The sequence below is a fragment of the Aotus nancymaae genome, unplaced genomic scaffold (genome assembly GCF_030222135.1).
Source record: "Aotus nancymaae isolate 86718 unplaced genomic scaffold, 86718_ANA_hifiasm-v0.15.2.pri h1tg000008l, whole genome shotgun sequence".
Lineage (NCBI taxonomy): Eukaryota > Metazoa > Chordata > Mammalia > Primates > Aotidae > Aotus > Aotus nancymaae.
The window spans coordinates 47,130,246-47,156,584 of NW_026988419.1; the positions used below are offsets into that span (position 1 = coordinate 47,130,246).

Consider the following 26,339-nt stretch of genomic DNA (forward strand, 5'->3'; position numbering starts at 1 on the left):
TTACACCTTATTATTATATAAAATAAAATAATTGAGTTGTGACCAATTTTATTTTGTTTTATTTTTTATATGTTTTCATTATACTTTAAGTTCTGGGGTACATGTGCAGATTGTACAGGCTTGTTACATAGGTATACACATGCCATGTTGGTGGTTTGCTACATCCATTGCCCCGTCATCTACATTAGGTATTTCTCCTAATGCTATACCTCCCTAATTCTCCCACCCCCTGCTATTCCTCCCCTAGCCCCCCACTCCCGAGACCCTGGTGTGTGATGTTCCTCTTCCTGTGTCTATGTGTTCTCATTGTTCAACACCCACTTATGTGTGAGAACACACAGTGTTTGGTTTTCTGTTCTTGTGTCAGTTTGCTGAGAATGATGGTTTCTGGTTTCATCCATGTCCCTACAAAGGACATGATCTCATCAATTTTAGAGAGAAATGAACTGAGATTAAGAGTGCGCATATCTGAAAGTTAAATGTGAAGATAAAACTATTTTTAATACAAAAAAGCTCTTCTGTGGTTTCCAGCAATATGCTAAACAGTGTCTTTCATTTTGCCTAGAATTCAGTATAGAGTATTAAAGTCATACTGTTAAAAATAGCTAAACTTTCAGAGAGATAGTAGAACTTTCAGAAGGTAAAACAATTGTGAGAACACAAATCTATAGTGATAAACAAATGCTGAAGCTAATACCTGCTCTAGGGACATTGGCCACATCTGGTACTGTCTGGTCAGAGCATTTAAAACAAGACCTTGGGCCCCCAAAAGATGGAGAATTAAAACTAAGAACTCCAAAAAACATACAGATGCTTCTTGACTTAAAATGGGGTTGACATCACAATAAACGTTAAAATCATAAGTTAAAAATATGTTAAGCTGGAAATGCATTGAATACACCTAATCTGCTGAACATAACAGCTTAGGTTAGCCTACTTTAAATTTGTTCTGAACACTTACATTAGCTTACAGTTGGACAAAATCAGCTAACACAAAGCCTACTTTAAAATAAAGTGTTGAATATCTTATGTAATTTATTGAATGCTACACTGAAAGGGGAAAAAACAGAATGGTTGTATGGGTACTTAAAATACAGTGTCTATTGCATGTTTATTGCTTTCACACATCCTAACATTGAAAAATCATAAGTCTAACCATTGTAAGTCAGGGACCATCTGTATAGGATCCCAAAGAGTTACATTGTCAATTAGTCATCTACAAGAAAAATAAAATCATACCACAGAGGAAGCAGACAAATTATGTCTTGGCTTGTGGCTATGGATGGAGAAGGAGAAGGAGAAGATAAAAGCATTTCCTAAGAACTCATAATCACAGATACTGTTTTCTATACCCTCGAGTTTCAAATCCACAGAAACTATTGCCCTTCAAACTGCATGTGAGAATTTAATTTAAAATGAAGCTGTGTTCACAGCTCTTACAGATAACTGGTAGAAGCATATGTAAATTTCCTTTAGAGAATTACAGCCTATCCAAATATTATAGAATCCCCAACAATAAATTTCTGTCAATACTGAGCTCACATATAACAATAATAACCTCCCACCCCCACAGAAATATTAAAAAAAAACAAGAAACTATGGTTTTTAATAGAAACAAAAACAATATATTAAATTTAGACCCAAAGATTCCAAATATTAAAACTACCAGATATAAAATATAAAATAAGAGAACTTTATATGTTTAAACATACAAGGAAGGAATTTGAAAGGATAAGAATGGAAAAAGAGCTTATAAGCCCAGACAAATTTGAGAATAACTATTTAGAAATTGTATTATATATACAATATGCCATAGTTCAATAAATTGTATAATGTAATTAATTTATGAAACAATAAATTTTAAATAACTAAATAACTAAAGGGAAAATTGGTGAATTGGAGGACATATTTGAAGAAATTAACAGGAATGCATCAGAGAGAAATGGAAAATACAGTTGTTAAATGATATTAGACAGAAAAGTAGTCTAATACTCAGAAGAAGATAATGGAAATGAAGGGAGGAAATATAGAAAGAGAAAATGATTGAAACTTGTACAGAACTGTTCATTATAATAACACTAAAGAAAAACAAAGAAGACATCTTAAAAACAGCCTGATGTGGGGGATAAAAGAATCACTTACACAGGAATAATTACTTAGAATAAAGAGTAGAATTAAATTTTTTTTTTCTTTTTCTGAGATGGAGTGTTGCTCTGTCACCTAGGCTGGAGTGCAGTGGCACATTCTTGGCTCACTGAAATCTCTGCCTCAGTCTAAATAAAACAATATCTTTAAAGTGCTAAGAAAAAATAACTGTCCCCTAAACCTTATTTGTACACTTGGACATAATGACATTCTAATACAAGGATAAAGAACATTTTCTCAAATAAAATCTGAGAATTTACTCCCAAAATATGTTCCCTAAAGATCTTTCTAAAGAACGCAGTACTTTAGGACATATGGCAATGATCCCAAGAAGTACTAAATACAAGAAGGGATGAGCGGAGAACAAAATAAGTTGGTAAACAAGAGGATAAATATAAATTAAATCTTTATAAAACAGTAATAAGAAAGTAACTTGGCTGACAAAAACTTTAAAATGTCAAAATATAAATTATTGAATAATAAGTATAATATGAAGTGGTGATTAGAAGTAAATTATCTTACTTTAGCTTTTATTTTAAATATACTTCAACATAACTCGAAGAGTAAATTTAAAATGTTTAACACAAAGAAATAACAAATGTTTGAGTGAAAGATCTCCCAATTAATCAGACTTATTACTATACATTGTATGTTTATATCAAAATACATATGTTCCCCAGAAATATGTCTAACTTTTATGTATCCATAAAAATTTAAACAAAAAATGTTAGGGTGATTGCCAAAAGAAATATGCATATGTTATTCAATTTATAAACAGTAAAAAATACTAGATAAAAACTAAATTTAGCACTCTTAAGAGAAAGCAATAAATAAATAAAAAGATATTAAAAAGTGGGACAAAGGGAAACCACAAAGCGATAAAAATCTTCCAAAGGTTTGTAATTTACATAAATACAAATTGATTGAGTTCTGTTAAAAGTCATAGCTTCTAAAACAATAAAACAAAATCCAGCTGCACATTGTCTACAAGAGCCATCTAAACAAATAAAGACACTAAGATTAGAAGCTGACATATCTATATTAATATTAAACACATTTAATTTAAGGAAAAAACATAACATGGTAAAGGTCACTGCATGATGATAAAATATTCAATTCACCTGGAAGATATGATGATTCTAAAATGTGAATATGTCTAATCTCTAGATCAAAAAATATTTTTTTAAAATGGGCTGAGCTACATTAAGGAGTTTGCAAACCCACTATCATTATTTTCAGTAATGTTTTGAACAAGGAGTAAAAAATAAGTATATATGTGGATTTGAATGTACAATAAGTCATATATTTGAAATACACAATTCACCATATTGATTGAATGGACATATTTAAACATTACATCCCAAATTGAACAATATTCATTGTTTTCAACCATAGAGAACCTATTAAATATTAATCATGTTTACTAAGCCATAAGGCATTCTCTAGTTCTTCTGTAAGGTTGGTATCATAAAGATCATACTGTCAGTCCACAATGCAATCTAATTGTAAATGACCATCAACAACAATGAAGTAAAAATTAGAATAACTAACCCAGGAGTACAAAATATAACAACTAACTCATGAGTACAAACTAGCAAACAAAATTGGAAATTAAACATGATTCAGAAAAAAGTGAAATATTATATGACAAGGTTTTTGATACATTTAAAATTTTCATAGTTACTTATCACCAGTTAAGTTTCACACACTGTTCTAAAACTTTAAAATACCAACTCATTGAATTTCCATAACAACTATATGAATCACTACCATTATTCTTATTTTATAGTTGGAAAAACTAAAGAACAGAGACATTAAATAACTTGGCCAAACTAGCATGCATTTTAAGTACTGGAGTGTGGATTAAACCTAGCTACCTGAGTACATTCTCTTAGCAACTATGCCATATTGCCTTTCAATAACCTGATCTAAATAAAAAGGGTATATTATGACTTTATGCAAATATATATGAAAATTTAGATGAATTAAACAAATTTATATAATATAGTTACCTGCTAAAAACACTCAAAAAGAGAAACAATAGTTCTGAATCACTAAAGCAATTGAATTCATAATTTAGTTTTTTCTCACTAAGAGAACAAAGACTAGTTTATTTACCTTAACAGTGACTACTACCAAACAAAGAATACATAATTTCAACTTTGTAAACGACTATAAAATAGTAAAAACAGGCAATACAATAACCTCATGAGGCTAGTGTAATCTTGACACAAAAACCAGATCAGGATATTATGAGAAAAGCAAATTACAACCCAACCTCTCTCAAGAACCTAGATGCTAAAATTCTAAATAAATTGCTAATAAATTTAATCTACACATGTATAAGAAGAAAAACACATGATAGATAAAATTGATTTAATCAAGGGTGTGTGGTTGTTTTAACAATAAAATATCACATTCTTAACAGACACATAAAATATATTTTTAAAAGTCAACTTTCACCACTAATAAGAAAGTTTTGCATGTTAGAAATAGAAAGATGCTTTCTTAACCTGACATTATTATCTACCAAAAGATCACAGTACCTATCATATGAAATGAGAAATTACTTAAACACATTTTTCATTAAAAAAAAAGAAAGGCCGGGCACAGTGGCTAGTGCCTGTAATCCCTGCACTTTGGGATGCTGAGGTTTGGAGATCACCAGAGGTCAGGAGTTCGAGACCAGCCTGAGCAACATGGCGAAAACCTGTCTCTATTAAAAATACAAAAATTAGCCGGGCATAGTGGTGCGTGCCTGTAATCCTAATTACTCAGGAGGCGGAGGCAGGAGAATTGCTTCAACCTGGAAGGCAGAGGTTGCAATGAGCTGAGGATCGTGCCATTGCACTCCAGCCTGTGTGACAGAGTAAGGCTGTGTCTCAAAAAAACAAAACAAAACAAAAAAAAAAACAACTTGCATCCCTCAGACAGAAAATAGACTTTTTTTTTGGTATATCCATAAAACACTTAAAAATGTCATATATTGTATCACATACTTAGCTATAAAGAAAATTTAACAACATCAATGAAAAGAGATTTAAAGCCTAGGCTTTTTGATACTAATTCAAATAAATTAAAAATAAATAATATAAATGTTACCAAAATCAACAATGTCAATGACTAGAGATTTAATTTTCTGATACGAATTCAAATAAATTAAAAATACAACTGTTATCAAAGTTAGAAATACAAGAAATATGTATAAATGTAACTATTACATGGAAAGGGATTTTTTTAAATTATACTTTAAATTCCGGGGTACATGTGCAGATCTTGCAGGATTGTTACATAGGTATACATATGTCATGGTGGTTTGCTGCATTCATCCCCTGTCACCTACATTAGGTATTTCTCCTAATGTTATCCCTCCCTAATCACCCCACCACCTGCTATCCCTCCCCCTAGTACCCCCCAGCACCCCCAATAGGCCCCAGCGTGTGATGTTCCCCTCCCTGCATCCCTGTGTCCATGTGTTCTCATTGTTCAACACCCACTTATAAGTGAGAACATGCAGTGTTTGGTTTTCTGTTTCTGTGTCAGTTTGTTGAGAATGATGGTTTCCAGCTTCATCCATGTCCCTGCAAAGGACATGAACTTATCCGTTTTTATGGCTGCATAGTATCCCATGGTGTATATGTGCCACATTTTCTTTATCCAGTCTATCACTGATGGGCATTTGGGTTGTTTCCAAGTCTTCACTATTGTAAACAGTGCTGCAATGAAGATACATGTGCATGTGTCTTTATAATAGATTGATTTATAATCTTTTGGGTATATACCCAGTAATGGGATTGCTGGGTCAAATGATATTTCTAGTTCTAGATCCTTGAGGAATTGCCACACTGTCTTCCACAATAGTTGAACTAATTTACACTCCCACCAACAGTGTAAAAGTGTTCCTATTTCTTCACATTCTAGCATCTGTTGTCTCTAGATTTTTTAATGATGGCCATTCTAACTGGCATGAGATGGTATCTCAAAGTGATTTTGATTTGCATTTCTCTAATGACCAGAGATGATGAGCATTTTTTCATATGTTTGTTGGTTAGATAAATGTCTTCTTTTGAGAAGTGTCTGCTCATATCCTTCACCCACTTTTTGATGGGGTTGTTTTTTCTTGTAAATTTGTTTAAGTTCTTTATAGATTCTGGATATTGGCCCTTTGTCAGATGGGTAGATTGCAAAAATTTTTTCCCATTCTGTTGGTTGCCAGTTCACTCTAAGGATTCTTTCTTTTGCTGTGCAGAGCACAGCAAAAGTTTAATTAGATCCCATTTGTCTATTTTGGCTTTTGTTGCCATTGCTTTTGGTGTTTTAGTCATGAAGTCCTTGCCCATGCCTAAATCCAGGATGGATTTAAACATAAGACCTAACATGTAAAAACCCTAGAAGAAAACATTGACAGGGATTCTAAGAGGGAAAGTAAAAAATACACAGAAACCAATGAAAAGCAGGACAACTAACATCAAAATGTTCAGTGTTGCATTGTACATTCAGAGTAAAATATAGAGCATGAATGCTGTTATTATTTTAAAATAATTTTTCATATTTTCTTATTTAATTTTTGAGGGGGAGTCTTACTCTGTTACCCAGGCTGGAGTGCCCTGGCATGACCATGGCTCACTGCAACCTCTGCCTCCCAAGTTCAAGTGATTTTCCCATCTCAGCCTTTCAAGCAGCTAGGACCACAGATGTGTGCCACCATGCCTGGTTAAGTTTTTGTATTTTTGGTAGAGATGGGGTTTTATCATTTTGCTCAGGTTGGTTTCAAACTGCTGAGCTCAAACTACACGCCTGTGTTGGCCTCCCAAAGTTCTAGGTTTACAGGCATGAACCACTGGAGTGGCACAATAGAATTTTAAAATAAAACCATAACCCAGCAAGGTTAGGTGGCCCACACCTGTAATCCCAGGACTTTGGGAGGCTGAGGCAGGTGGATCACCTGACATCAGGAGTTCAAGACCAACCTGGCCAACAGCAAAACCCTATCTCTACTAAAAATACAAAAATTAGCTGGGTGTGGAGGCACACACCTATAATCCTAGCTACTCAAGAGACTGAGGCAGGAGAATCCCTTGAGCCCAGGAGGTTGCAGTGAGCTGAGATCTCACCACTGTACTCTAGCCTGGGTGACAGAATGAGACTTCTATCTCAAAGAAACAAACAAACTAACTAACTAACTTACTAAAAACCCACAGAAACAAAACACAAAAATTCCACAATTTTGGAAAATATAATTTACAGATGGTGTGGGTAAAACACTATTTCTGGTTTTAGATCCTTGAGGAATTGCCACACTGTCTTCCACAATGCTTTAGATGTTTTGATAGAATTTACTTGTGAAGTCTTCTGGTCCTTGGCAATTTTTGTTGTTGTTGAAAGCATTTTGATTACGGTTTCAGTCTCCTTTTTCATTATTGAACTGTTCAGAGGGTCTCTTCTTGATTCAGTTTTGGTAGGTTTTATGATTCCAGTAATCCATTCAATTCTTTTAGTTTATCCAATTTGTTAGTATATAATTGTTTATAAGAGTTCCTTATTATCCTTCTTATTTTTGAAAGATATATTAATATGTACCTTTTTGTTTCTGATTTATCTTTTTTTCTTAGTCTAGCCAAGGGTTTGCCCATTTTATTTTTTTCAATCAATTCTTAGTTTTGTTATTTTTCTTATTGCTTCTAAGTTTTCTATTTTATTTATTTATGACAATATTTATTTCTTTTCTTCTTATGACTTCAGACTTACTTTCTTCTTTTTCTAGTTCCTTGAGGTGTGAAGTTAGATCAATTGAGATCTTTCTTCTTATTTAATGCTATGTGTTTATTGCTATAAACTACTCTTATAAATCTGTCTTTGTTGCATTCCATAGATTTGGGTATGTTGTGTTTTTTTGTTTGTTTGTTTGTTTGTTTGTTTTGTTTTGCCTGGAGACAATTTTAAAATTCCCTTTTAGTTTTCTCTTTGACCCAATGGTTTCTAAAGAATGTGTTGTTTAGTTTCCATGTATTGGTGATTTTTCTGCTTTTCTTCTGTTATTGATTTCAAGTTTAGCTCCATTGTTGTTGGAAAATATAAATGTAATTATTTTGATCTTAAATTTTATAGGATTTTTTTTTGTAACCCAGCATATGATCTCTTCCACAGAGTGTTCCATGTATGTTTGAGCAGGATGTGTGGATTCTTCAGTCAAGTGCTAAGTTCTGTGCATGTCTGTTAGATCAATCTGGTGTACAGAAGTAAAATTATTTCTATTTGCAGATGACATAATCACATACATAGAAAACCCTAAAGACTCAGTTAAAAAAAAATTAGAATGAATGAATTCAGTAAAGTTGCAGGATACAAAATCACCACTAAAACATCAATTGATTTTCAGTGACCAAACTACCCAAAGACAAAACTAAGAAAGAAATACCAGCCCACTTACAAAAACAGTAAAATACTTAGAAATAAACTTAATCAAATGGATACAAGACTTGTACAGCAAAAATTAGAACACATTGATGACAGAAGTTTTAAAAGACAGATAAATGGAAAAACATCTCAGGTTCATGAATCAGAAAAATTACATTGTTAAAATTTTTATACTACACAAAGTGACCTACAAATTCATTGCAATCCTTATAATATTCTTGATAACATTCTTTACGAAAATATTTTTTAAATCCTAAAATTCATATGGAACCACAAAAGATCCTGAAAAGGCAAAACAATCTTGAGCAAGAACAAAGGTATGTGATTAGGCATAACATTTTCTGATTCAAAATATTGTATGCTACAAAACCACAATGACTAAAACAGTATGATACTGACATGAAAACAGACCTATAGTCCAACAAAACAGAATATAAAACCCAGAAATAAATTTACATATCTGTGGTTAACAGATCTTTGAAAGGGATGCCAAAGAAACCCAATGGGTATTTTAAAATAAATCGTTTCAAATGTTCTCATCACAAAAAATAAATAAATATTTGAGGTGAGATATAGATATAGATACATAGATGCTAATTACCTTATTTGATCATTCTACAATATACATATGCAATGAAACATTACATTATACCATATAAATATATAAAGTAACCATTTCTTTCTTTTTTTTCTTTTTTTTGAGATGGAGTCTTGCTCTGTCACCCAAGCTGGAGTGCAGTGGTGTGATCTTGTCTCACTGTAACCTCCTGAGTTCAAGCAATTCTCCTGCCTTAGCCTCTTGAGTTGCTGGGATTACAAGTGTACACCAGCATGCCTGGCTGATTTTTGTATTCTTAGTAAAGATGGAGTTTTATCATGTTGGCCAGGCTGGTCTCAAACTCTTGATTTCAAGTGATCTGCCCATATTAGCCTCCCAAGTGCTAGGATTACAGGCAGGAGCCACTATCCATCCAGAAAATAACTATTTTTAGCAAACCAAATCCAGCAGCATATCAAAAAACTAATCCACCACAATCAAGTAGGTGTTATTACTGTGATGCAAGATTGGTTTATCATATACAAATCAATGTTATTCATCACATAAACAGAACTAAAGACGAAAAAACACATAATCATCTCAATAGATGCAGAAAAGACTTTTGGTAAAATTCAACATCCCTTCATATTAAAAACTCCCAACAAACTAGGTATCAAAAGAATATACATCAAAATAATAAGAGCCATTTATAATAAACCACAGCCATTATCATACTGAATAGGCAAAACCAGAAGCATTCTTCTTGAAAACTGGCACAGTTAAGGTTGGGCCTCTCTTACCACTCCTCTTTAACATAGTATTTGAATTCCTGGCCAGAGCAAGCAAGCAATCAAAAACAAACAAACAAACAAATAAATAAATAAATAAATAAATAAATGGCATCCAAATAGGAAAAGAGGAAGCCAAACTATTCCTGTTTGCAGATGACATGATTCTATATCTAGAAAATCCCACAGTCTCAGCCTCAAATCTACTTACACTAATAAACAACTTCAGGAAATTTTAGGATACAAAATCAACGTACAAAAATCACTAGTGTTCTTAACACCAAAAACAGTCAAGCTGGGAGCCAAATCAGGAATGCAGTGTCATTCACAACAGTCACAAAATGAATGAAATACTTAAGAAATGCCACTAAACAGGGAGATGCAAGATCTGTGCACTGAGAATTACAAAACGCTGCTTAAAGAAATTAGAGATGACATAAACAAATAGAAAAAGATTGTATGATCATAGATAGGACAAATCAATATTGTTAAAATGACTATGCTGCCCCAAGCAATTTACAGATAAAATGCCATTCCTATCAAACCACCAATAGCATTCTTCACAGAACAAGGTAACGTTATTTTAAATTTTATATGGAACCAAAAAAAGAACCTGAATAGCCAAGGCAATCCTAAACAAAAAGAACAAAGCAAGAGGCATCAAGCTACCTGACTTCAAACTATACTACAGGTCTAAGGTAACCAAAATAGCATGGTACTAGTATAAAAATAGACACACAGGCCTACAATCACCTGATCTTTGACAAAGCTGACAAAAACAAGCAATGGGGAAAGGATAACCTATTCAATAAATAGTTCTAGAATAACTGGCTAGCCATATTCAGAAGATTGAAACTGGATCACTCCTTATACCATATATAAAAATCAACACAAGGTGGATTAAAAACTTAAATGTAAAACCCAAACTATAAAAACCTTGGAAGACAACATACGTAATACCATTCTGGACGTAGGAACTGGCAAAGGTTTCATGATGAAGATGCCAAAAGCAATTGTAACAAGGGAGAAAATTAACAAATGAGATCTAATTAAAGAGCTTCTGCACAGCAAATGAAACTAGTAACAGATTAAACAGACAACCTACAAAATCGGAAAAATATTTGCAAACTATGCATCTGACAAGAGTTTAATATCCAGCATCTGTAAGTAACCTAAACAAATTCACAAGAAAAAATTTGGAGTATGTGGGTAATATGGCAAACCAGAGAGCATCTGCCCTGTGTGCAGGTACGAAGTTCAATTTAACTACCACAACACTAAGCACCAATCCACATGTCTAGAGGCACCAATTTGTGACCTCTGTTTTCAGTTTGACTGTAGCCACAGTTGCACTCCAGATCCTAAACACTACAGAGACTGGCTAGGTTGGACCCTTAAAAGAACTCCAGAAAGATAGGTAGGAGGATGCTTTGTATATGGGTAAAAGGTAGATGAGAGGAACGTAATAGGATACTAGCTCTTCCTTTGCATTTAAAAACTTCTTTAAGTTTCTGTCCTCTTGTGTAACATTAAACTTTAATCCCTTCCAAGGAGCCTAACCAGAAAGCTAGATTCCCTGATTACCAATGCTTTCCTGAGAAGGCAAAGAAAGGACTCCTATAGGAGAAAGCCTTGAATTCAGTGAGTTCACAAATGAAGCCCAGATCTTTTCTGGAAGGGAAATAATCAATAACAGTAAGTCAAGGAGTATACTGAATATTTATTTCAGATATTGACATTTAGCTGTAAATTTTTTGAAAATGTTAACCTTTAGCCGTGACAGGCATATATTTCTCAATACCAAACCTGAGTGCTATTGACCTGTAAACTAAGAACACCTTTAAATAAATCCACCCATTTGAGCCAGAGTATCCTTTCTGTTGCCAATTAATATATCTAATTTCCCTTAAAATGTAAATATAAAGCATGACTTCATGAAGAAGTGTACTCTGAAAGAGAAAATTCTTCAGAAAAACTAGTATGGTGCCCAATTATCATTAAACAAATTTGGGGATAAATAATGTAATAAAAATAGAACATCTTTTTTGAAAAGTAGTAGACAAGTGACTTAATGGTAGACAGAGAAGATGGCAATAGAGTAAAAAGAATATATTTGAGGGAGGAGACCAAAGACGGAGTTCTAAGTTTGTACACTAAAGAGAAATTATAACTTCTGTAATGGAATAAGTTTCAAGCATGTTTTTGCAAAGTTTGTGTGGATGTGACTCAAATTGTTTGAAGATGGTATATTTGTAGTTCACTTGCTCTAATGTAATAGAACAGATCAGTTTTTTAAAAGGGCAATTATACTTTTTCCAGAAACAAAACTTGCTTTAAGAAATCATGTTTATTTATTATGTTAGATTGACTGTATGCCCCTAAAATTCATATGCAATCCGAACCTTCAATGTGATGGCATTAGGAGCTGGGGCGTTGGAGGATAATTAAGTCATGATGGTGGAGTTCTCATCAAGAGGAATAATGTTCCTATAAAGACCACAGGGAATTCTCTAGCCTTCTTTCTACCATGCTGGGAGGTAATGAAAAGACTGCAAAGGGCCCTCACCAGAATCTGACCATGCTGGTGTCCTGGTCTTGGACTTCCAGCTCCAGAACAATGATAAATATGTTTATGTCATTTCTAAGCCATCAATCTATGGTACATTGTTATAACAGCCTGAGCTGTATAAGGCATTAGGCAAGTATCAAATACCAAAGGGTTCTACTCATTTCTGATGATATCATAGACATTAGAAGGGTAAGTGGGTCACTTAGAATTCTTTCTTGTATAACTTTCTGCAAAATTGATAAAAGCAACCAGTCAACAAGAATGTACTAAACTTCTTTCAGCATTGACTACTTAGTCAAAGGCTGAGGAGGTATGGGGGTAGGTTTGGTGTTGGGGACTAAAACATGAAAAGGCTTAAGGGAAGTACACACTATAATCCAGTAGGATTAAGCATGGTTTGTATAAGAGATCGTACAAATCCAGGTCAACGTGAATCCTAAGCAAAGATCAATTAATTGGAGGTGGGGGAGCGGCTATAACAGTTCAGCGTTTCTTAAAAGATAGCTCAGATTCATAGACAGGAGAAGAAGACAGAGTATGCCAGGTTCAGGGGCAAAGTTGACAAAATACAGAAGTATTAGGCTGGTATTCATGGGTAGGTGTGAAAGACATCAACTTGAAGAAACTGAGCCTCTGGTTGGAGACAATACTGGATGAAAAGATTGGGGTACATTATGGAGTCTCTTCCTCACTGAGGCAGGTCTTTCTTTCATTGAAATGAGGTTAAAGTACTAACATACTAACTCATTTTAACTCCCACTGATTTAGTTTTTTTTTTTTTTAATTTATGTGTGTAAAACAGCATTCAACTCAAAACAAAATAATGTGTCCTGTGAAGAGAGTTTGGTCCAAGATAGTCAGTTAAAATCATAACACATAATTAAAGGGCAGCTAGCACTAATAGCCTTTCACCTCCCAAACATGTTTCTAAGTACATCGAAACTCACTATGTAAGTACATATGAAGTTTTATTATAAGGAATATTAATATGGTACCATGAATTGTAAATTAAGGACTAAGAATTTAAACTTTCTGGCCTATGATTATGTCCAAACCATATTAGATGAAAATGCTTCATATGCATTCTAAACAATACCTTCGGTCAGATTTTTTTTTTTCCTGTGAATGTTGATGCAAATTCCTCGAATGGATGTTCTATGATGCAGCCTCTGAATTGAACAGAAAGTAGTAAAGGGTAAAGGAAAGAAAATGATAAAAACTCATTCACCTTTTCACCGAAATTTGTAGTATAGAATATAGGATTGCCTCCTGGGATCACAGGCAGCTTGACCCTGAGAGGTAGGTCCAGTAGCTGAGCCGGTCCAATCTCTACAAAGTGGGTTTTGTGCACGCCCTGTCAGACACAATTGGAGAGTTTTGTCTTTCCTCTTAGGCAGTATTCGTTTCATTTAGACCAATCTACTTCCACTCCAACCAAAGACACAGAAGAATCACACAGTCAGGCAGGGTTCAGGGCCTCCTGAAGTCCTCCCGCTTCCCGGGTCATCAGTTCCCCTGGCGTCCCATGCCTGCCAGTTGCGGCCGGTACAGTCCGAGTCACCGCCACCGCCCCCGGGCGCAGCAAGAGGGCAGCCTCCTGAAGCGGGACAGTTGGGAGCCTCGTGACCCTTGCTTGAGTGGCGATCCCTGCCCCCACTCCCCACCATGCCTGCAGCCGCCAGAGGAAGACGCCGCCTGGCTTGCGGCCACTCATGTCTTCGCACTGCTGTGTGTCCACAGTCAGGACGCTGGTGACCGTCTTGGTGACGGCGACATGGGCAGGCTTGAAGCAGGTGCCGAGGTACCGCTCCATGGTCGGCATGAGCCCCTCCGCTCTCCTTCTCTCACACGCTGTTGCCCCTCTGTCTGGACCTGACCAGGAACAGCCAGGGCCTCACGACCGACCGCAGCCTCTACCCCTAGTGTTCCAGATTCTAAACTCAGAATGGCGGTGGCCTCCTGGGGGGAGGGGTGTGGCTCGTGCTGGGCTGTGTCTAGACTCCTAAGATGCAAAAACTGTGAGATACTAAATGTTTGTGGTTTGAGTGGCTAGGTTTTAGAACAATTTATTTTATAGCAATGAACAACTATGGTTACAATCTTTCATTCATTGTTGTAGTCAGCTGACAAAGTATGAGATCCTTTCATTAATGCTATGAGACAGTTATTATAATCTCTATTTTTCAAAGAGGAATGTTGGGCTTGAAGAAATTAAATAATTTGCCTGTAATCATAAAGCTTTGAAATGGGCTCTGTTACAAGGGATCATTCTTAACCAACAAACACTTCTCTTTTTTACCCATCAGTTTTTAAAGTAAAATTATTTCTTACATCTTAAGTCTTGAAAACTATGTATATGTTTGCTTCTCATGTTGGATTTCACCAGTATATAATTAGGAAAATAATAGAAAAACAACATTAAAATCACCACATGGGCAGAGCTTCATCATCTGTACTCTGCACCATGATCCTGACAAAACCTGGCAGAGGCATGAGAGGCAAGTTATGAAAAGACTGATATAACAATTTGTTTTCTTGATTCTACATCACATGTTAAAGATATAATCATTAAACTATTTTATACACTTCAATAATCCACTATGATTCCATTTGCCAATTTATTATCAAAATTTATCTTTATTTTCATATATTTTAGTAATCTGTGATGAACAAAGAATAATGTCAACTACATTATGTATTAAATACTAATTTCTTATTCTAGTATAAGTTCTAGTGTAAATATATTTGATTGTATTTGACTAGCATGTCTGTGAAACTCATCTATGCCATCTGGAAAGGAAAAAGTTAAGTTGCATTTTTGCAATACATTCTCCCTTCCCTGGGGATGCTCCTGGAAAATAAAGAAGTCAAGTTCATTGAACTAATCCTCTTATAAACATACTAATGATAAATCTACCAGTAAAACAACAACAATAATAATAAGAGTTTTTTTCTAATGAAAGAGTCTTTTCCTATGGTAAGCTTTTAACAGAATGTGCTTAATTGCCTGGTATTATTTATGGTAAGCAAACAGAAATATATGGACTTATGCATAATGGATCCTTGGAAAATGTTATATATGGAACCCTTCCTGTAGAAAATATAAATGTTTTATAATCTGTCTTCTTTCATGAAAGTGAGGTGCCTGCATACCTCATAGAAAGCTCATCTATTCACTTGGGCCAGAAATGCCTTTGATGTTGTGTGGTTGGACTTAGTGAGCTGAAATCAACATAGACATTTTGATCTCACCTTTCCTTACCTGTGCCTCAGGATTCCAAGTGACTTGAAATTGTTAGTGAAGTTTGATACTGGATAAGTTCTCTGAGTCCATGAGTCTGAATGGTAAATCTGATCCTTTCTGTTATTTTAAATTCCAAGATGTATTTATTTCTATGATAGCTTTTCTTAAACTTCATCCTTCTATCAGTTGGTTTAATCAATTTGGTAGCCCTTAGGGGCACAAAAGTCACCTTGTATATTGGTAAAGTAATACAAGTGTAGGCAAAATTCTACACAGTAAAAAGAAAAATAATCCACTCTTTAATTCTAGGTTCTAATACTGTCAACTCATAAGCAAACAACAGTAGTTTATGTAATATTATACACATGCAAAAATATCTTAAAAAATATTAAATGTTCAGAGTTCCACTTGGTATATTTTTAACTGAGTAATATATTTTGAAGATCATTTCATATAAGCACACTAGGATTTGTTTTAGTTTTTGACCATATGGATGTGATATTTAATTCTGTAATTACCATAATTTACTCAGCTAGTCTTCTATTTGTGAATGTTCAATTTTTTACATTACAAACATTTTACAATAAGCATCCTTTTCATAGATTGCTGGATTAAAAAGTATACCCACTTCTCCAGGCTTTTCTCCTTAGAGGTATTGCCATGCTTTCCTCAAAGCAGTTACATTAATTTATCCTCCCTGAAATGGAGATCTGAGAAGCTATGCACCTGCAATTAGTTTTCTCTTTCTGTACCAGATAGAGCCTTTTCATAGATTGTGTTTCAGGTAATGGCTAAAACTATTTTTTCTCTGTATGTAATTTTCTTTTGTTTCAGAGATAACAGAGATTCCTCTCTCCTTTCCCCAATTTTTACTATTTTTCATTAAAGAAACTTGTATTTTGTCAACTTTAAGCAAAGCCCATAGTTTTCAGTCATTTAAAAATATATAAGTTTAGATTATGAGTAAAAAGACCAAAAGTAGTTAGTAAAATGGACCAAGTTACTTAAGGACTCAACTCCAAAATTTTATAGTTTTTGTATTTTTTATAAATCAAAACAAAGTTTAAAAACTACAGTACACATTGTATATGTTACATACAATATTTAGCATAAAAATATACCACAAATTGAATACAACTTTGTACTTTTCAGCTTAACTATGCACAAAAGTTTAACCCAGTAAACCCAACACTGCAATTTTTTAGAAAAACCCACTTGCTTCATCCATGTCGCTGCAAAGGACATGAGCTCATTTTTTATGGTTGCATAATATTCCACGGTGTATATGTGCCACATTTTCTTTATCCAGTCTGTCACTGATGGGCATTTGGGTTGGTTCCAAGTCTTTACTATTGTAAATAGTGCTGCAATAAACATACATGTGCATGTGTCTCAGCAAACTAACACTGGAATAGAAAACTAGACACCTCATTCTCACTCAAAAGTGGGAGTTGAACAATGAGAACACATGGACACAGGGAGGGGAACATCACATGCCAGGACCTGTCAGGAGGTGGGGGGCAAGGGGAGGGAGAGCATTAGGACAAATGCCTAATACATGTGGGGCTTCAAAGCTAGATGAGAGGTTGATGGATGCAGCAAACCACCATGGCACATGTATACCTATGTAACAAACCTGCACACTGCACATGCATCCCAGAACTTAAAGTATAATAATAATAATTTTTAAAAAATAATGAAAAACCTGCTTGCAAAGTTCACCCTTGGCTGGCGCCAGGGAATTCAGCGGTTGAACCATTCACAAACTGATAAGATTAGTTTACTGTGCCTGTACAGTTTGTGAAAATAATGCAGTTTATGCTAAATGCCTGCCTTCTTTCTAGGAGTTTGGAATTTTGATATGTGCTAGGAGCAGGTGCGTACATGATCAGCCCTCATAAAAACCCAGGACTCTGTTATGTGATGAATTTTGTCCCCCAAACCTTATATGTTGAAATCGTAATTCAAAGTACCTCAGGATGTGACAGTATTTGTAGATAGGGTCTTTTAAATGGCAACAAAGTTAAAATGAGGTCATTAAGGTGGGCTCTGATTCAATATGACTAGTGTTACAACAAGGGGAAATTAGGACAGATGTACACATAGGGAAAACCTACCAACACCTTAATTTCAAATTTATAACCTCCCAAATTGTGAGAAAATAAATTTTTGATGTGTAAACCATTCACCATGCAGCAGTTTGTTATAGCAACCCTAGCAAACTAACACAGACTCTGAGAGTCTAATGGGCGTTGTGGCAGACCCATTATGTACATTTTACTGCACTTTCCACTGCCAATGAAGGGAGCATGCTAGCTGGTCCTCTAAGAGGAGGGAGAGAACATCATAGGGCTGTGTGTGGTTTTCTCCGGACTCCTTCCTCTGCTGATCCTGTTGCATAGCCTTACACTGTAATAAATCTTAGAAGTGAGCACATCTTTATATGGCGTTCAATGTGTCCTAGGAATCACCAGAGTTCTGGGTGGTATTGGAGATTCCAGAAGCACTGACTCAATCAATATAATGTTTCAATAGTTTTGAAACTTAGAGTCTTTTATTATTTGACTAACAAATACTCTTTTTATTTAGGTGAAATCCTGCATATATGAATCGTTGGTAGGCATTCAGTCCCCTTTTTAACTGAAGATGAAATTTGGTGTATTGTTGTAATTCTCTGTCTTGTTTTACCTGGCTCATCATAACAATATGAAAAATCTTTAGAAAAGATTTTCATCTTTCTTGTTCAGTGCATTCTTCAATGACTAGAACAGTGCCCACTAATTAATATTAAGTTGAAAGGACTCAATAGTAGGTATTCAATGAATACCACCTCAGCAAATGAGTAAATACATTATTTATTTATTTGGGGGTCACTGTTTAAATGGACATTCTCAAGATGTTTACACTAGGGTATCTCCAGTTTCCTTTTCTTCCTTTCTTCCTTTATTTGTGGAGAAAGGACGACATTCATTCCTGAACACCGATTCTTCTAATTGACACTGCCCTCTTTTAGATAGCATCCATATTTTTAGCTTCTAAATTGTTGTTTTCTTGTTCAATATTGAGAACCTGAGCTATGGAATAGTAAAAAATGTGTTAAGGCTTGCTATGATCTATTTCTCTCATTTATTTATCTACTTAATGATATGTACATCACAAATTTGTAGTAATAACTTTGTTACATACTTTAACTACAGAAGAAGATTTTGTGATTGTTCAACCTTTATGCACAGATGCTTATAAAACTTTAAGTATCCACAAATTAATCACAGTAAAAGGATTATGGATCTGAATGAAGATAAAGTTATTTTGTTAAATGGAGGATATCAAACTGTTAGTAACTTGTGATATTAACTGAATGGGTCAAGTGTGATTTTTTTTTTTAGATAAAGACATTATTAGAGAAAGTAGAAAAATACGTTGTGAGGAGGTAATGGGCAGGATCAGCAGAAGAGAAACTGATGTCAAGAGTAATATTTTTAAAAGTAAAACAAATGAGAAATGAACAGGATAGGGTCTTCCAGATTTAGTAAGAAATTAATTTCTGCAAATTTGTCTTAGTTATAGATGTATAATTTACATACTTTGCTTGTATAAATATATGACATGTGATGTGTGTATTGTGAGTTTAAGGAGGGAAGGTCTGAAAGTGACACAAGATGACTGATTATGAGTATTTATGTTTCAGTAAAACATTCTGAAATGTGAAAACCCTTCAAAATGTTAGAACAAAAATTGCTATTGAACATCATTTATGAACATTTTTTATTTTATAAGTAATAAAAGAGGGGCTCAGTAAAAATGAAATTATCTTCTAAAATTATAATTTAGATTAGTGGGAGATTTAACTTTATAACTCAAGCCTTCTATCAGTTTTCCATCAAATCATAGAGGCTAAGAAAACATGCTAACTGTCCAAGCATGTAACTTTGGATCTGTTCTATTTATTAAACTGAAACTGGCATTAAGATTATTTTTATAAGCAAACATATTTATTATATTAAGTGCCATCACCACAAAAAAATGTAACTGTTCTCCAATTTTAAAGAATGTTCATTTAAATAGGATGCCTCTAATTGTGGTTACATAATTTCTTTACTTTGTATCCTTATTATAATGAATTAAGAGAAATTTGTTTTTTGTTAACATTGGAATAATTGTTCATGTAGTTGGTATTGTAACTATGCTAATATGTGTCCAGAACAAGCACCAATTAAAAATATTACTGCATCCTTATCATCTTCTGCCAGCTGGTTGTTCATATTAACATTTCAGGGGATCACAGTGTTATTTTAGGAAGCTGCTTATCAAGTTATAGGTTTTTGTTGTTGTTTGGTTGAATTTTTTTTAGCTAATTAGCGAACAGTCCGAGAAAAGCTTTATCTTTAATATGGTTTCAAAAGTAAGGAAGGTGGGAATAATAAAGACCTTTGGAGACATTCTATACAGAAAAACTGACTTCTATTATATTAATATTTGCATATGTTTGTCAAATTATTTTCTATTTCTCTCTTTTAAATCTTTCTCAGTCACTGCTTTAGATGTATTTCCTACATACAGAAAACTGTTGGGTTTTGTTTTGTAGGCACTTTGAAATCTTTTTAAAAATGTAATAAATTAACCTACTTTCACTTAGCATAAATACTTTGTATGTTACTTAGTGTAATTCTTTTTTTTTTTTTTTTTTTTTTTTTTTTTTTTGGAAGAAATAAATTTGGAAGAAATAAATCTTCATACAAAAAGTAGTGAAGTTATTTTCAACTACTGACTCATAGAACATGTTCATAGTATTTTCATTTTGGCCCAGGAAGTGCATACTGAAAACAGAGTAATTTTTCAAAATTCTAGTCCAATTTAAAAGACCATCAGAACTATTGTTTCTCGTTGTGATTTTGAAGATACAAAAAATATGTTTTATTTAAGTGAGAAAATTCAGATAATGTTTGTAATTCATGAATTAAATTATTTCATGTGTCCTGATTTACATAGGTGCCTCATTTCAAATATGATCTTATTATTCTCCAAAAGATCTAAATATTGTAAACATGTTTTAGATTTGCTTTCATTTTAAATTTATCATGTTCTACTTTGCATAACCTTGATAATCATTATAGCCATTATTTTTGCAGGGACTTAATTATGTGAAAATAATTATGCCCTTCTTTAAGGGATCTAGCGTCTTCTTCATTCAATTATTTCCTTCCTCAATGCAACTTAAAACCACAGTGAGATATCACCTTAATACAGCCAAAATGGTGATGATTAAAAAGTAAAAAACAAAAAAAACAAAAAACCAATAGATGTTGGCATGGATGTGGTTAAAAGGGACTGCTTAGACACTGCTGGGAATGTAAAGTAGTACAACCTCTATGAAAAACAGTATGAAGATTTCTCAAGAAATTAAAGTAGATCTACCATTCAATTCAGCAACCCTACTACTAGGTATCTACCCAAAGGAAAAATCATCATTATATCATCTACCCAAAGGAAAAATCATCGTTATATCAGAAAGACACCTATACACATATATAGTAAGGGGTACTACTCAACCATAGAAAAAGAAAAAAAAATGTCTATTGCACAATTTGTATAGAGCTAGAGGCCATTATCCCAAGTGGAGTAACTCAGGAATGGAAAACCAAATAATATATATTCTAAGAGACCTGATTTTTCCATGTGGTCCCTGTTGTATGATAGTAAAGAGATTTTAGGAGACAAATTGTTCAATAGCAAAAGAATAAAACATTTCCCTCAAAATGGCTCTAGACTCTTAGAGAACAAATTTCTTTTAATCCTCAGGCTGGTAGCAGATAGAGCCTTTATGTCTAAAGCATCATGTTTTGTTTTATTTTGCTTTTAGAGGTGAATTTTCTGGGATGCCCACAAGATCTCTAAATTTTATTTTTAGTGTTAAATTTTTATCGTTAACTAAATAACATAAAGAATAATCAAAGTCCTTTGGAAAAAAGAAAAACAGAATTGGTTGTCAAGTATTTTAAGTACAGGACCTTTTTTCATATGAAAATGTCTCAAAGACTTTGAAGATTTGAATTTTTAGGTTCAGCTAATTGAAGGAACAGATTATGGATACTAGACATATGGTTTCAACAATTCTTTAGACATATATCATATTTTATTAAACAAAATAGTCATATTTCAAAAAAAAGTAGTACCTGGTTTATAATGTATAGTCATATACACATTATTGATGGGGATACATTCTGAAAAATATATCATTAGACAATTTCATCATTGTACAAACATCGTAGACTGTATTCACACACACCTAGAAAGGAGAGCTTACTACACACCTAGGCTATATGGTATAGCCTATTGCTCCTGAGCTACAAACCTGTATAGCCTATTACTTCACTAAACACTATAGGCAATTATAATACATAAGATATGTGTTTGTATTCCTAAGCAAATGTATACATAGAAAAGGTACAGTAAAAATACAGTGTAAGATATAAAATGTGGTACATTTGTATAGGCCAGTTACTATGAATGTAGCTTGCAGGACTGGAAGTTGATCTTGGTGAGTCTGTGAATAAGTGGAGAGTAAATATGAAGGCCTAGGATGGTTTTGTACACTACTATAGACTTTATAAACACTATACACTTAGGCCATATTAAATTCATATTCTTTCTTTAATAAGAAGTTAACCTCAGCTTACAATAACTTTTTTACTTTATAAAATTTTCAGTTTTTTAACCTCTTGAATTTTGTAATAACAGCTTAAAACCCAAACAGATTGTACAGTTGTATAAAAATATTTGCTTTGTGTCCTTATTCCATAAGCTTTTTTCTATATTTAGCATTTTTATTTTTTATCTTGTAAAACTTTTGTGTTGAAAACAAAGACACAAACACACATGTTAGCCGAGGCCTGCTCAGGGTCAGGATCATCAATATCACTGTCTTCCACCTCCATATCTTGTCCCACTGGAATGTCTTCAAAGGCAATCATTCACATGAAGCTGTCATCTCCTAGTTTAATAATGACTTCTTCTAGAACACCTCATGAAATAACTGTCTGAGAATGTTTTGCAGTTAATGCCTTTCTTTTATAAGTTCAAGGATTACACTTTAAATAATGATAAAATTATGGTACAATAAATACAGAAACCAGTAACACAGTTATTTATTATCGTTGTCAAGTATTATGTACTGTACATGATTGTATATACTATACTTTCATTCGACTGGCAGTGCAATAGATTCATTTACAACAGCATCACCAAAAACACTTCAGTAATGGGTTGTGATATGGCTTATGATGGCTACAATATCACTAAGTGATAGGATTTTTTTTAGCTTCATCATAATCCTATAGGGTTACCATCATATATGTAGTTAATTATTGGCCAAAACATCATCATGTATTGCATGACTGTATATAATTTTATGTACCTCTTGCTGTAAATTACCATTAAGTTTTGTGTTAAACACTGAAACAGAAAATCAAAATTGAGTTCGACTGGACATCATGGTAGTCCCAGCTACTTAGGAGTCTGAGGCAGGAGGATTCTTTGAGCCCAGGAGTTTTAGTTCAGCCTAGCAACATGGCAAGACCCCATTTGAAAAATAATATTAATAATAATAATAATTGAGGATGTAAGATATTCAAAAGGCAAAAGCCTTAAAATCACCTTATACTCTATTCTTTTTTAGGAAAATATTTAGTAGGCCTTGAGCTTTCTGTAACACTTTGGAACAGGACTAGCATCTATCTCAGGTTTCAAATATGGTTCTTGCTTTCCTTGAGTCTCTTCTCCCAGATATGACATATTGGCCCTCTTCCCTGTGACATGCCTAATCCACCATTGGCTGGCTTTCATGCCAAACCTTTGTTTTTAACCTACTATCAATTCAATTTTTACATTGACAAAACGTATTTTTTTGTTTGTCATTGTAAAAGCTGAAATTTTTACATTCAACTTTATTTAATTTAAATGATAATTTAAATGTAAATGCTGAAAATTTAAGCACTAAAAATCATATTAGAATAGATATGTTTATAAACAGAGATCTATCTCATTTTCGTATGCAGTCAACAGATCACATGTGTATGTCTCTTGTACGTTCCTGTCTGAGAATAGCTTGAATTACTATATAAGCTCCCTGAGAATATTAAGTTTATTTAGGGGAACAGGACATATCTACATGAAAAATAGAAATAATACTACAAATAAAAGTGAGATCACAACATGACATATAATTAATTCTCAGTGAATGACATGCTATGAAATCATCAGAAGAGATGACTATATGGGAAAAGCTTTATGAAATTAGTTTGAACTGTAAAGAAAATTGGGTTTTATTAAACAGAAAGAACTTTTTCCAGTGTGGCATTATGTTTAATATGATTTTCAGTGTATTAAAATACTCATAGAGTAAGTTGAAATATAGTTGTATTCTTTTCATTTAATCTACTGTAAAATACATAATCAAAATGATGTACTTTTAAAATAATCACATGTAACAAAATCTATATACCAGTAAAATAATCACAGTTTAAGATTTATTTATTATTTAAGTTAAATAATGTATATTATTACTAAAACCTGGATTAGCTATACCAACATTAATTTATAAGATATAAAGCCCATTTTACATAAAAATGGAAACAAGAAATATGATTTTGAAATTGATTTTAATCATAGGCTACACAAAGATTCATAAAATATTAACCTGAATAAAAATTTAAGACATATTTATTCTTGTTGCAGTATATGTACGAATACAAAATATCGTTATCTCCTCAAATCTTTTCTTTTTATAGATGGAAATCATTTTGCATATTGTACTTATTTTATGTGTACCCATTTTGTTTCCCATTCTCTGTCCAGAATTATTTAAATTCTGAATTTTAAAATTAAATTAAAATTAAAGTTTCCACTTACTTTGATCTAAAATATTAAATTAACATGTATATTTAAAATTTTTATAAACATTTAGTAAATATTAAAAAAAGTTTTTTTTTACTTATACTAGTTGAAGTCATAGTTGAGCACTGAAAATACAAACTTTCACTAATCCTAGCCATGTGGATGGTTTCAGTATCTGTGGTAAGCTTAGGCGGAACCAGTGTTTGGAGTTCATTTCTCCAACAAACATTTAGTACATTGTAAACCATAATACTGTTTTTCTCAGTCCCTCAATCAGAGTCAGATATCCTCCTTTAAAATTTCTTACTTGACTGATGGGTACAAAAGTTGCAGAAATGAACAGGACTACTGAACTAGTTGTACTAATGGAATAGCTGCCTATAGCAGACACAAGAGAAATGCCCTGAATACATTTCCTACTAGTTGAGAGAAAATATGAACACAATTTTAATGGAAATGTTAGATTAAAAAATAGGGATGAGGAGCTCCAAATTCAATGTATAAATTCTGATAAAATCTCTGGCTGACTCAGAAACCATGTATACTTGAGGCCAAGATTAGACAGCACAGTTAAACCTCATTAGTCATCAGGGAAGCACAAAACTACAATAAATTACCACTACGCATCCATCAGAATGGCTGCAGTGAAAACGCCTGTCAATTTCAAATGTTGAAAGAAACATGGAATAACCAGACCTATCATATATGGTTGAAGATAAAGTGTTAAAACCATTTAGAAGAAAATCTAGAAGTTGTTTTCCCCGTTTTTTAAGTAAAAATATACAATCTGTGACATAGCCTTCTCATCCTCGGCATTTATTAGAAAGAAATAAAAACTTATTTTCAGAAGAGAAGTGTAACAAATATTCATAACCACTTTATTTAATAATAGCGAAAAAAGTGAACAGCTCAGGTGTCCTCCAAAAGGAGAATTGTTAAACAAATGTGATAATTCATACAATGGAATCCTACTCAATGATGGAATCCTACTCAGCAGCAATGAAAATGAACAAATTAGTGATACACAAAATAGCAGTGGATAAATATTAAAAAAAAAACATTTTATTGGTGAAATAAGCCTTGTCCAGAGTGCATGTTGAACAATTTCATTTATATGAATTTGTAGAACAGATGAAACTAATGCGTTTGGGATGAAAGTCATGATAATTATTGCCTTTGAGGGGGTGCAGATAAGAACTGAGTGGGAGGTGAGAATAAGGAAATGTCTGAGGTGATGATAATTGTCTCTTTCTTGATAAGATTCAAGTTAGAAATATCCATTCATCAAAACTCAGCCAGTGTACACCTAGAATTTGCGCATTTTATTATATGTGATGATTATATTAACCAACAAAACAAAAAACTTGAATGAATATTAAACTCTGCCTACATAACCATATTCAGAGGCTTATGTACTGATATTTGCATTTGCAGGATATGATAAAATAAATTAATGGTAAAGCTGGCTAAAATAAAACCCGTTGTCAAGTAGCCAAAGAAAGAAAAATTATAGACAGGAAAATGTATAACCATTTAATTCAAAAGTTTAGTTTAATGAAGTTTACTATGTCAGAGTAAAGTTTTCAGATTGGTGGAGAATAATAAATAGCAATCAAGTAATAACCAAGTATTACACAATTTGAATAATTTTCTAAAATAGATCATAAGGCTTTTAAAATTTGGCACAACTTTAGAAAAGTCTATGTAGAAAGCATATTATGGCTTTGTAAGTTCTCATAATGTAGC

At 33.3% G+C, this 26,339-nt stretch overlaps 1 protein-coding gene and 1 long non-coding RNA gene across 2 annotated transcripts in view; one reads left to right on the forward strand and one right to left on the reverse strand.

The window, feature by feature from the left end:
* Window positions 1-14,270, reverse strand: part of LOC105731936 (fibrous sheath-interacting protein 2) — a 52,253-nt gene extending 37,983 nt beyond the window's left edge. Inside the window, 3 exon segments of the mRNA XM_064372765.1 lie at window positions 13,554-13,626; window positions 13,686-13,811; window positions 14,148-14,270. Coding sequence (XP_064228835.1) covers window positions 13,554-13,626; window positions 13,686-13,811; window positions 14,148-14,270 — 322 coding nt within the window.
* Window positions 14,271-15,217: 947 nt separating this feature from the next.
* Window positions 15,218-24,209, forward strand: LOC135273619 (uncharacterized). The gene is made up of 2 exons (XR_010341365.1): window positions 15,218-15,328; window positions 23,377-24,209. It is a non-coding gene; the product is annotated as an uncharacterized LOC135273619 (long non-coding RNA).
* The last annotated feature ends 2,130 nt before the right edge of the window (window positions 24,210-26,339 follow it).